General features: G+C 45.2%; 1 protein-coding gene across 1 annotated transcript; it reads right to left on the bottom strand.

Annotated features, from left to right (window-relative positions):
* Positions 1–890: 890 nt before the first annotated feature.
* abhd15a (abhydrolase domain containing 15a) lies at positions 891–10,230 on the bottom strand. Its single transcript, XM_042062805.1, has 3 exons — positions 9,051–10,230; positions 5,896–6,248; positions 891–2,377 (listed from the first exon to the last, which is right to left on the bottom strand). Exons 1-3 carry the CDS (start codon positions 9,597–9,599, stop codon positions 1,810–1,812), a joined length of 1,470 nt encoding a protein of 489 aa, XP_041918739.1. The 5' UTR covers positions 9,600–10,230; the 3' UTR covers positions 891–1,809.
* Between the last annotated feature and the right edge of the window lie 3,303 nt (positions 10,231–13,533).

Below are 13,533 nucleotides of genomic sequence, written 5' to 3' on the forward strand. Positions count from 1 at the left end.
TGATTTGGGCTGACAGCATTATGTAAACTAAAGGACAATCCAATTCTAACCATTTAACTGTGGTATTGATTTGTCAGGTCGCCATTTGTCGTCTCTGTCTTGACCCCTTTCCATGCCACGAGCAAAGAGATTAACCACAAAATGAAAAAGCCCTCTTTCCAAAGATCAGCTCACCCAGCCCATCGACCAATAAGGGCCCTCTCTCCAATAACTCACCCCACCAGTAAATTCAACGTGTCAGCACATTAGTGAAGTCATAATACATAGACTGTATTCATTTTACAGGAATATGATTCTCTCACTTTAGGATAAAGAGGGACATGTCCACAAAGAGCAGAAAGAAGGGGGTGCAGTAGCGCTCTCTCTTTTGTTCTCTCTCTCCCTGTCTCTTTCAATCTCTCTCTCCCTTTTGTTCTCTTTTTCACCCTGTCTCCCTCTCCCCTTCTCATCCTCTCTTGCACCCCTCACCCATTCTCTCTGAGCGGTGGCACCCACGCCTCCATGGTTGCGCCGCGACTCTGACTGGGGCTTCAGTGTCTGTCTGAATCAGAGCTCCACACTCCCGGTGACAGCAGCACCCGGGGCCCAGGCTATCTTTAGGAGCGACCGAGGTGGAAACTTCTCATGCATATGATCAACTCCCCTCTGACGCAGTCATAGCTCAAGAAGACAGTCTGTCTGCCCAAGAGATGTTGTGCATGTTATGTTTACATTCACTGATAACATCTCATTTGAGCTTTTGCTCTTTTGTACAAATAAACATGACTGAGTTGAGTCATAAGATGTACAGAAAGGAAAGAAAGAGAGAGAGAGAGAAAGAGAGAGAGGTGGAATATATTTGTATGTTCCATCTCTTCGGACACTCATATAATAAATATAAAAGACACTAATTAACTTACCATATATTTTATTAATTTTCCCCCCACTGAACTCCAAGATAATATACTGACAATTTATACTGACATACAACATTGGAAAACACACAAAAAGGGGTAGCAAGTCCAGAGGAGCTTGTGATCTCTGTTATAAACAAACCAGGGCTTGAATTACAAGATCTTGAAAACCCACTAACTAGTTCCGCCCTGCTCTCCAAAAGACCATCACGTCATGTCGATTTTTCCAGAGAGTCCCCTGCCATCCCACAGAAATGCCAGATGTTCAGACACCTTGTCTATGTGATCTTCATGCTCAGTTTTCCAGTGGGGATACAGAACAGACTTCTAATGTTCACCAATGTGCAAACTCAATTTTGTCGAGCTGGACAAAAAATCTTCAATAAATCCCAATATAAAAGCACCCTGCAATCCTGTGTGTCCTTAATCTGATCCATCAGTAAATGGATACTTCTTATGATGAGTAAGCGTTTAACAGGCTGGAATTCAGAAACACTTGGATAAATATGACATGAAAAAACACTGCTACAATTTGGCAACCTCATGTGAAAAATGCCATTTAACAAGACCAATAATAAGTGCACCTTGTGAAAATACTTCCTGATAAAGTGGTTTGGAGATGAGGACACAGTTCATGAAATAACATCTAAACAGTAGCTGTAATTGTTCCCACATGTTTGTTTTGTAGTTGTAATTTGAAAGCTCAGCAGTGAAAGATCATCATGACTGTTGGTATAACAAAGCTGTCTGAATACATCCACCAGCCAAAACTGAACAGACAAACAAACCCTGACTCATCGCACCGTGAATCTACACTGGTACCACTTCTAAGCCTTCAGTCACATGACCCCGCGTCCTCCCACTCCTGTATTAGTCCAAGGCAGTGTGCCCCACTGAGTCGTGGTTCGCTCCGCCATCATCTGGTGTAGGACCTCTGCCAGCTGTAGATGGCGTGGATGTTGTGCGAACAGATGGGCACCTTCTTGCAGGTGCTGACCGTCCGGTGGCGCAACGCCTTGCCGCTGCCGCTGAGCCCCCGGCGGCGGGCCGCGTGCTTTGCCCGCTCCTCGGCCGCGAAGAAGTCACTGGTGGCCCGCAGGAAGTCCAGCAGCGCCTGGTGGCTCCAGACGTTGGCGTCCACAGCACCCTCTACGGGCGCGGAGGAGAAGCCGCAGTGGCCACCCTGGGCGGTCAGAAGCAGGAAGAAGTGCGGGTTGCTCTCGAACAGCTCCAGGGGGAGGGAAGACTCGGGCTCACCGCGCACCGGGTCGTCCTGGCTGCACACGCACAGTACCGGGATGGCCACCTCGTCCACGTCACGCAGAGGGTCGTTGCGCTCCCAGTAGGCGTCCCAGCCGCCGCCGGTGTCCAGCGGAGAGGCCTTTGGGCCGGGCCGGCAGAATAGAACCTCCTCCATGGTCCTGAGGGAGGAGCTGGAGAAGAGGGCATCTGTCTGCACCGTGTCCCCCAGCACCGTCCGGTACCTACATTAGGGTGAGGTGAACAGAACACACACACACACACACACACACACACACACGCACACCCGCACGCGTGCACACACACACGCACACGTGCCGACACACAAAAAACACAAAACTTGTTACAAACAGTGGCAGGTAGGGCAGTGTGCTCTTGCTGGTTTGAAAACCAAAATCAGTGAGATCACACTGCTTCCCTGAAATTGTCAACAACATTGAACAATCCGCAGTCTCCATGGAGACAGGACTGCATTGCAACTCTTGTAAGGTGTTCGGGTCTGTGGGACCCGTTTTCAATGTTTGCTAAAAGAAAAATTATGCTATTTATCATTTTTTTCAAACGCAGACTCATTGGCACTTGCACCTGTTCTCACAAAAAACTAAATTCATAAATGTGATCTCACAGAGGTAAATGGCAAGTAAATGAACCATAAATGATATCTATATCATCGGTAATTGAGCTACAGTAAAGTAAACATCTAAGCTGCATTGATTTAAAAGCCTAATAATGTGGTGGGTCCACCAGACCTGGGAATATTGGCTGAGTAACAAAAATATGAACACCTTACAAGGGTTAATTTCCCTTGCAGGTAAGCCATGAGAAGTGTCATCATACCCCTGGCACATTAACTCCCAAGAACAGCTGCTGAATTACCCTCGCTTGCCTGCAGACGTCTCTGCCAACACCACACTGACTAATCAGATACATTTCCAGATGGAGAGCATACATGTGAATTAACCCTCAAAAGCCTCAAGCCAAATCCTAGTCCCAGAGAGGAGACACAATAAAGACTAATGCTGCATATTCCACCCATCCATTGGGTCAGATGCTAAGTTGGGACAGATGGGAATAATAATATAACTAGAGAATGTAATTCCTGGGAATTAGGAGTGCATGAAAATGGAAAAATGGCTGCTGAATAAAATATTGTTGAATATTGTTTAAAATCTAATCCAAGTAAAAAGATGGAGGTCAGATAGAGAAAAAAGTTTGGTGGGGAGTTGTAGTTGATGACAACTGACCGTTAGAATGGCTGAACAGTTAAATAGTTGGATAGTGAAAATGGTTAGGTTATTTAATAGGGAATTATTGTAGTGAGTACTTTTATTTTGAAACAGTTGTGGGCAGAGGAAACAGTTGGCGGGAGTCATAGTTGATGACAACTGACTGTTTGAAAGGCTGCACAGTTAAATAGTTGGATAGTTAAACGGTACCTCATTTATGAAAATCGGACATACGGGTCAAAAGTTACATGCACACACCTTCATATACACAGACAGCCCAGCCCAGCCCATTAGACAGTGCCAGATGGCTTAGAACTCTGCCAGGTGCAAGCTTAAACAATTAGAGCTGTGATGTCATAATCGAAATTAGAATCCTGAACATTCCACGATTCATTTCAATGGGGCCGAAAAACGCAGAAAAACGGGAATAACACGAAAACGACAAGGGCGAGTGAGACGAAAGTAACAAGCTCCCTACAACGGTTCGGTCCTGAATATTTGGAGTTGGAACCGCGCCGATAGCTCAAACGGTCTGGGAGCAGTAGTCGGTACAAAAAGTGGGTGAAAAGGAATAATAAATAAAGTAAACTTAAGAAGAACAATAGTGCCCACAGCATGGGTCTTGCTGGATAAAACCCACTAACTAGAGAATGTAATTCCAGGGAATTACGAGTGCATGAAAATGGCTGCTGAATGAAATATTGTTGAATATTGTCTAAAATATAATCTAAGTAAAAAGATGGAGGTCAGATAGAGAAAAAAGCTGTTGAGTAGTTGAGTAGTTTAAATAGTTAAATTATTTTATAGCGAATTATTGTATTGAGGACTTATTTTGAAGTTGAAGTTGAGGACAGAGGAAACAGTTGGCGGGAGTTGTAGTTGATGACGACTGACAGTTGGAATGGCTGAACAGTTAAATAGTTGGATAGTGAAAATGGTTAGGTTATTTAATAGGGAATTATTGTAGTGAGTACTGTTATTTTGAAACAGTTGTGGGCAGAGGAAACAGTTGGCGGGAGTCATAGTTGATGACAACTGACAGTTTGAAAGGCTGAACAGTTAAATAGTTGGATAGTTAAAATGCTTACATTTTTTAATATAGAATTATTGTAGTGATGACTTTTATTTTGAAACAGTTGTGGGCAGAGGAAACAGTTGAAAGAAGTCAGAGTTGACAACTGACTGTTGCTAGTGGTTGCTATGCTGGTTGCTAGGTTAATGATGTTGGTTGCTAGGTTTTAACTGTGAATATGGTTGGAATTATTGTAGAGAGGAGTTTTATTTTGACAGTTGTGGGCAGAGGAAACAGTTGACGGGAGTCAAAGTTGAAACAACTGACTGTTGTTAGAGTAGTAGAGTAGTATGGTGGTTGCTATGCTGGTTGCTAGGTTTTAACTGTGAATGTGGTTGCTAGGCTGTTGCTAGGGTACTTGAAGTCGTTGCTAGGTTGTTGCTAGGGTGTCCATGGTGGCTACTATCAGAAATAAAGGAGTTACTACAGTGGTTTGCTAGTATAATCATATTGGTTGCTATGGAAACTGACATAGATGCTTAATTTCAATGGTTGCTAAATTGGTTGCTAGGTAGGTGGTGGTTTAATATAGTAGGCTAGAGGCTTAGTTGATGATAACTGACAGTTGGAATAGTTGAACAGTTACATAGTTGGATAGTTTAAATGGTTAAATTGTTTAATATAGAATTATTGTAGTGAGGACTTTTATTTTGAAACAGTTGTGGGCAGAGGAAGCTGTTGAACAGGATCTGTAGTCTTAATAGAGCCATATTGTATACTTAAAGCCTGAGACAGACAGTTGCTGGAGGTGATCGGAACACTTGGCATAGGATTCTAAGTGCCCTACTGTGATGTCATAATCGCCAATGTTAATAGTTTAAAAAGTATAAAAGTTACAAAGTTGAAAAATACATAGCTGAAGTCACCTAAGTAAGACCTACGCAACGCAGTTTGAATGAAGTTTCTATGTTAAACGGTTGAAGCCGCATTAAACGCACAAAAAGCGTCAGCGGAATAATAATAACATATAATAAGAATAAATCGGATAACAGTAGAGTGCATTTTCATGCACTCTAATAAGAAGAAATCGGATAACAGTAGATTGCATTTTCATGCACTCTAACTAATGAAATTGACAATGAACAGTTCCAATGTTCAATACCTACAGATACTGTATTTCTGTACCAATCCCATATTTATCTACAGAATATGACACATGTTCAGGTATGGATAAGATAAGGATTGATGTTAATTCTACTTCACCTCCATCCCCCACCTGATGTTTTGCCCAGCTGACATCTCAGTCCCACCGAGGAGGCGAGGTGAAGAACAAATGTATCATGCATTGAATTGACAATGTAATCACTGGAGATACCAATGTGACAGAAACAGAGATGGACAAAAACAGAGAATGGGAGTCTGTCTTCACATTCACTGTGAAATGACCACCAAGTCCTAATGCAGGTTCAGATCTGGTTCTCTCAGAGTCCTGCAGAGTACCCACCTGCTGAGCCACATCTTCTGGTAGAGCAGCAGGGCCCAGTGGAAGGGCCAGGCGGGGCCGCTCTCAAACCAGCTCTGGCAGCGGAAGACGGGCGAGAGGCAGGCGGCCGCCGTCACGTAGCTGGACGAGCCGCACTCGCCCAAGTAGGAGAGGAGCAGACCCGAGCCGGTGCTCTCGCTCACCGCGTACAGCCTGCCTGCCGGCTGCCGGTACCGAATGTAGCGCACGGCCTCGCGCAGGTCTGACGGGTCGCCGAACTGCTGCAGCTTGACGGTGCTGAGTGGCGTGCCGTTCTGGCCGCGTCGGTTGAACACCACGGGCAGGTAGCCGTGCGTCAGGGCCCCCTCACAGAGCTGCGGACACACAGAGACACACAGAGAGAGGGGGAGGGAGTGTGTGAGGAGGAGAGGGACAGAAAGCAGTACCATGACATTGGCATTCTTACACACAGACACACACACACACACACACACACACAAACAAAACTCTACAACATATAAATGCACAAAGCTGTACAAGCTACAGAAACGATGTCTCTCCTTGCCAGGCTGAGGCTGAGAGCTGCTGCCATAATAAAAATGCCCGTCACTTGCTGACATGCGCCAGCCATGTTCTACACAACAACATGTCAAATACTTCCACAGTGGCAATGCCTGGTCAGCACTCTGAACTTGCTAAATAAGTGCAGAGTTCTGGCCCCTGGCTCTCCCCAGTAGTTTTCCTCTCCTCTCGGCACGGCGCTGGCGTCGGGCCGCCGTGGAATTCTGTCACCGAAGGTCGAGACACATGGAGAACAGCAGCCCAGCTCCTGGACACCACATTCCTCATGCGTCCGCTAAACCCCCGCACACATTTCTGACCAGCCTCCCAGTTCAGACGCCCAGGGGGTCATGGCCAGGAGCAGAAGTCCGACGACAAGCCCGTCAGAACCAATTACCTGTGTGTGCCATGGGCCAACTCAGACATCCATGCATTTCTGCACATCACAGCAGACAGGGCAACTACCGTTTGGCATTACTATGAGGTTAACAGGTGTTTGAGAACATAAACCCTTTTCTTAAATGAAACAATTCAATGGCTTTTTTTTCCCACAGTAAATTCCTTCAAGCTACACTCAAGGACAGCAGAGGTAATAGACCTGCCCATGATCTCCGTCTCGGAGCCAGCTTATCTTTGCACAGCGATAAGATCAGATTGAAGGTGCTGGGCTAACAAAGCATCTCACACATAGCCCATTACTGCTCCCCCTTAACTTAACTATTTTTGTGGAAAAAAAACAAAAAGATGCATTTTTTTTAGACATTTTGGCAAACTTTTTTTGTTTTCCTGTTCGTGTGGCACATAGCAACAACCTGCCCTGTGTCGGGGGAACACCGCTGTTATTTACTGTTGCAATGAGACACTTTCATGACGTGGGTGACCATGTTGCGCCCTCTCCCCTATGCGCCATTATCGCTGGGTAATACACATGCCTCTGCAACATATGAGACTCCAAGTGTGTCTCGTGCGTCAGGGAATGGGGGCGTGCAGGGTGCTAGGTGGGGGTGGGGGGGTTTAGCCCAAGGCTGAAAGGAATCCAACTCACAGGGCCGGCCTGTTGAGGGCGGGGGACCCAGCTGTGTACTGTATGTATTGCCCAATAGGTTTTGAGGAGGAATGCAATGAAACTAGTGTTTTTTAAAAAGAGAACCAAACCCGTGGAAACAGGTATTAACCCGGGTGCTTGCTGACAGGTTTACTGTGAATGCAGCAACTGAGAACAGCTCCATTTAAGCCTGATTTGCCTTCATTAGTCCTCCTTCCTATATGACATCCTATATCCTCAGTTCAATAAGCTGCTCAGCTCAGCTGTCTTACTGCATGTGTAGAGGGGATGCTATGTTCTGCACAACAGCCATAAAAAGCTTCATAAATCATATTTATCTCTGCATATTCATCTGAGGTCTTTCTTCTTTGATGCCACTATATACTAATACTGCTTTGTTTCTCTATAATGTGTGTGAAGTGCAGTGTCAGAGTCACACCATCCAACCACTACTATAGAAATGGTGGTATTATTTCTGAAAGAGTCAAGCTGACATTACATTCAAAATGAATGACACTGTGCATTGGAAACCATGCATGCGTTTGAAAATGTCAAACACGCCAGACTTGTGTTTACAAAGTTTACAAACACCTGTGATATGGGGATGCACAGTCCTGCCAATGCAGCACTTTGTGTGCATTTATGAGTGCTTAGTGATTAAATTAAATATGAGCTTCTCAAGATACAAAAGAAACACTCGTCATCACTATGGCACTTTACTTTATGCTCTTACAGTGGCATAACTCTTACCTAATTGATTTGGTAGATGTGGCAGAAAAACAGCACACTGTACTAGACACTACATAAGAGGTTTTAAAAAGTAAAGTAAGGTAAAGTTAAGGCATCTAGTTGAGTAGAGCCATTTTAATTGGGATGACTCCTTGAAGTGCCTGTGTGACAGCTACTCCCACTGTGCACATGTATATTTATATTACGGCTGTGACTGATGAAAGAGAAAGACAACGGATGATGTTTGGTTCAGGATCTGTCTCCCCTTGTCCAACATAATTTTCAAGCAGACATCCACCAATTAAAAAATGCCTGAGAGGGAACATCGAGTTGAGTCTGTCTACACTGAGGTCTGTCCAGAGATGGCCAAATGTAGACAACATTCTTGCAACAAACTCAGAAGAGGCAACAAAAGACCACAAGGGGAGAAAAAAAAGTTCATACTTTGACGTAAACCCCTAAATAGAGGACCATCAAACGGCCTCGGCCAATGTCCTCACGTATCTCATCATCAAGTCAAAGCAAAGAGAGGCATACAGACAGTCTGTTTTTATAACAACACAAAGCCTCTGTGAAATACTGGACTGGCTGTATCTTTGGAGTGCTTACATCATCCCAATACATTAGTTATCATAATCTGTATAATCAGTGAACTCTTCCTACAGAATGCAACAATATCAGCTAAAAGTAATAAATTAAAAGCATTCATTAAGTAAGCACAATACAGTAGGCCAAAGTGCCCCCTCCCAGCTAATTGTTATTCCCACAATTTAGAAATGACCAAGAATAAGGTTGCTTGTTACCAGACTTCAGAGAAATTTGATTTTAATAATCACCTTACCTTCAACACATTCCTGGTAATTTTACCAAAAGAATTTGGTATGATGAGAAGGATGGGGCTAGTTGAATTGCTGGATGTCCGCCTCCTCTTGTGAATGGAGGTTGAGGCCGCCACAGCCCAGTCCAATGCTACTATACCGTCGTCGCTCAGCTGAAGATGGTCCCGAACAAAGTGAACAGGGCAATCGTAAGGCCAGCAGATGCCGAAAATGCTTTGCAGCAAAGGGCTTGCCCGCCAGTTCCATGTTGGGCATGGCCGTAATTTGCAGAAAGTTACGCAGTGTTTCAGAAGGTAGTTGGCCAACGCGGACGGCTTGCATATTAGCGCGACGGTAGGGCTTTCACCTGGTGATCCGTCCACACTTTGACCTGCTCCGACATCGCGGCTGGGGATACACCTTTCCAAGACTTTCTCCCTCCATTCTCGGCGTGCATTTACTAGTCCTTGGACCCCCGATGATGGCTGGCTCGATATTCCAAAATATTTTGAGGCTGGCCAGATTGCAGCCACTATAAGAAGGATAAACACAGCACCAAACCATTCCAGCATTTGCACGGTTTACAAGGCTACAACGCAGACAAATTACAAACCATGGATTTCTGGCTTTGGCGTGACCAAACGAGGGAACGATTCTGAACATACGGACGAATTACTTCTCGGGTTCATTTTCCTCACGGAGACCAACTCATGCGCAACTACGCATGGTAACGGATATATGAATGGGCATTCACCTCTTGCCGATACATTCCAACCTCCCAAGTTATTAGCGTCTGATATTTGAAGTTTCAGATTCCTCCTATGCTATGCAATTATCTGAGTTTATCGTACAACGTGCTGTTGGATGGAGCGTGAACAGTTTCACGGATGAAATGACATTTCACACAAGAAGATCCCCTCAATTACATCCTAAGTATTTTCAAAAGAGAGCGCTCCCAACGGTTCTCCTTCGCGCGTCTCCCTGACTTATGCAATCCATGCGCTCTCTCGAACAGCCTTTTTAAAGGTAACGTGCAGTGTCCCAGACGATTACCTTTAAAAACACGTCGCACTCTGTGCCCATTCACTAGGAAAAAGGCTGTAGCCAGACTGACCTATGGCTCCCAAAAGCTGGTCTGACTGACTGTGCACGAAACAAAAGAGGTAGGAGGAAGAGCGCGTGTAGAATCTCCAGCTGAAGGGAAGCCACTGAGAGAGACGTCAGGAGGAGTGAACCAGAAACGGCGGCGCACGCTGCCTGCCTGTGCCAAGTGAATAAATAAATTAAAGCTTAAATTGACACATTTGAGATTAATGTGCATCTGCCTGCCTTGTGATATTGCCAGGATAACGTGTCTTTCTACCTGAGATTACATTTGGCTCCAGATATTTTCACAAACATAAATGGCTGCACAGTACAAAACATAGCCTACTACATGTTTTGAAGAAATCAGATGGATAGCCCAGATATCATTTTACTTAATTTTACAAATGTTACCTCAAAGTGGCATCTAATTGTGAAAAACCTACTTATGACATTTAACACACATTCTTGTTTTTGTTCCCTAGTCAGAAGAGTATTCCCTGGAAAAGAGTTGCCTCATATCACAACTGATGTCGGATTGGTATTGCAGTTCAGTGCAGGATGTCTATAAGAATCATTATCACTCAAAATAATAGACTAATGTTACGAACAGAGCCCTACAACTGGAGGAAACAACAGTGTCTCAATGTGTTCAAAAGTTAACTATTTTTCAGGCCTGCCTGTTTTGAAAAGGGCATTTACTGTCATCCAAGTACTTTTTATGGGTTTCATTGTTAACAGTCGGCGTGAATGTAAATATGTGTACTAATGACTGTCAGACAGCTGCTCAGAGTTAGCTTGCTGTCTGCAGCCTCAAAGAGTGATGTCACAGGATGTGAGGTTGCCAAGTGAAAAATGATGTTGGCCTTAAGTGCAGAGGAGATGGTGAAAAAATGGTCAATAAGCCCCCAGGGAGAACAGGAGAACATTTTGTTTGTTTGGCTATTAGTGCATCTTCTGCTTAGAAGGCTCTCTATCACTCTGAACATGCTGTGCAACATAAACACAGAGGATAGAACAACTATATGCTACCCTGACTGACAACAGGCTTAATTGAAGCAGGCTGAAGTGAAGCACTATGGTTACAGACTACTATCAGAGCTTACGGATTTGGTGGCAGGTTACCCTGAGGGCTCTCTCCAATGCTCTGTACACCCATGTGGGTTCTGTATCTCCAGTAATGCTTAGGTAAGTTTTAAAACAGATCTCCCACCCGGTTTCCAGCCTTGGGGCGGATTACGCATTTATAATGTCATAAAAGTAGCCTAAATGTGGCGCGGGTCCAGGAGGGTGTGTTAGGTGGCCCACGAATGCTGGCAAACACCGCCGCTATTGTTCTGTGAGTATTATTAACACACAGAGAACAGATACTGGAATGCCTCACGTTTCTTCTCCCATCTCTGTTTGCAGCCCTTTTCAAACATAAATCATCACGTCTTCCGAGTGGGTGAGGTGGACAGACATTTACACGCGTGTTATTGTTTGGGCTGGTGGTTTACGTCATCTGACATTAGTATCAGGTTGGGACACAGGGTGGCATTCATTGGCAGACAATAAGGTCAGTTAACGCTTGCCCATTGTTTATAGTATGTATCCAAATGTAAACATGAGAGGATCAGGGCTGGGTCCTTGTTCTATTTATGGAATTTTCTGAGTGTAATGCATTTTGGTGGCCAGGAGGAAGGAACAAAGTGTGTCACAGAGAAAGAGATGGAGAGAGAGAAATAGAAGAATGACAAGAAAAGAAAAGGGGAGAGATGCAGCAGGAAGAGACAGTCTGAGGGCTGCTGCTGCTGCTTTTGTTCACCTGCTGCTTGAGGGACAGTGTGGCCTTCAAGGCTCTGTCACACAGGATATCCAGAAACACAAACAAAACCTCTGGAGCTCTGTTCTGTGCACGACTATTCTGTACTCAAAAGAGCCCTGTGTTGTATGCAAAACAGTGTCAAATGCTAACCCCACCACACCACACACACACGCAAACACACACACACACACACACACACACACACACACACAAAGACACACACACACTCTCTCCCACAATCATTCCCTCTCCCTGAGATAGTTGCACACACACACCGTAAGCAAATTCATCACCAAAAAAGTACATTTTGCATTTGTTATCTGATTGTGTCCTCAATGTTGGCCATAGCCTCACATTTTGTTTCTTTTCCAAGCAGATAAAGTCTAGGTTTTATTTTTTTCTTTAAATAGAAAGCTTCCCTGGAGCAGAGACACACTTACATACTCCCCAGGGTCCTTGACCCAACACGCAGGGCTTGATGTCAGAGAGTCAGTGACTTGGCTCAGTGCATAAACAAAAACAATGAGCCTAATGAGGGGAAAGGTTCCTGGTTATGTTATAACCTTGGGCTCCTGCGCTGGGCTGATCTGGGGTGAGTGGCCAAACTGCCCAGCAGGGGTGGAGGGGAGGAGGAAAAAAACAGCTAAAAGGCGCCGCAGGCATTAGCCTCTCCCAATCAGCCTGTCTCATCACTCGCTGCCTCCTACGAGTGCCTCATGATGTGGCAAGCAGACCAGCAGCCATGCCTGGAATGACAGGGGAGAGGAGAGAGGGGTGGGGAGGGGAGGGGAGGGGAGGGGAGGGGGGTGGAGGACAGGGGAGAGGGGGGGGGGGGCGTGGAGGACAGGGAGCACTGAGCTTTCTGGCCCTTGGCCCCTTGTGCAGGTTCAAGCTTCACTTTTACATTATTAATCTGTGAGATGCAGAGCTTGGCTAAATATGGACCTCAGTCTTCCCTGGAGTGCTGACTCCGAGAGAGGAAAAAAAGGCTTAATAAAGACTTCATAATTGCTGAATTATAGATCGCTCGCTACCTGTATGCATTATGGATAAAATGTCTTCAAGAAATGTGGCCGGATGATGATGGTTGGGTAACATCATATAAATTTAATCTGGTACAGCTTTAAACTGATACAAATTGATACAAAGTGCTTCATGCATTTCCTCCAATGAGGGACTGCAGACTTTTCTCAGAGGGAGACAATCAAATGCGCTATTGTGTGGAAGAGCATATTTAACACAGCGAGCAACGTTTGTAGGTCAACCCCGCTGCAGTTGTGTGTCAGATTTTGCTCACCCTCTGTCACAGAACAGCCCACATTTTGCCTTTCGGCACGCAACAAGAAAAAAAAGCCGCTGTGGCCAGCCGAGGCGTTGTCGCTGGCCTGTTGATATGTGAAATCCGGCAGCTGGTCCAAGCCCACTGATCTGTGGCTGTGTCTCACCCTGAAGCACTGGTCATCTGTATAGCCCACAGCCTACGTCACTGTGGCCACACCACCCTGACTTTACAGGCACTTGGTGGGCAACAGTGTTTTATGCAGTGCAGACACAAACACACAGCTAGCTAAATGTAAAACAGGGAACCTCCCCTATCTCTGTCACCCTCCCTTGGG

Source organism: Alosa sapidissima, chromosome 15, assembly GCF_018492685.1.
Source record: "Alosa sapidissima isolate fAloSap1 chromosome 15, fAloSap1.pri, whole genome shotgun sequence".
NCBI classification, from domain to species: Eukaryota; Metazoa; Chordata; class Actinopteri; order Clupeiformes; family Clupeidae; genus Alosa; species Alosa sapidissima.

Excerpts from the sequence above, each read along its gene's own strand:
- abhd15a (XM_042062805.1), bottom strand. The coding sequence starts at position 9,599 with ATGCTGGAATGGTTTGGTGCTGTGTTTATCCTTCTTATAGTGGCTGCA. Across the intron at positions 6,249-9,050 it reads TTACCAGGAATGTGTTGAAG|CTCTGTGAGGGGGCCCTGAC; the intron begins GTAAGGTGATTA and ends GTGTGTCCGCAG. Across the intron at positions 2,378-5,895 it reads CAGAAGATGTGGCTCAGCAG|GTACCGGACGGTGCTGGGGG; the intron begins GTGGGTACTCTG and ends ACCCTAATGTAG.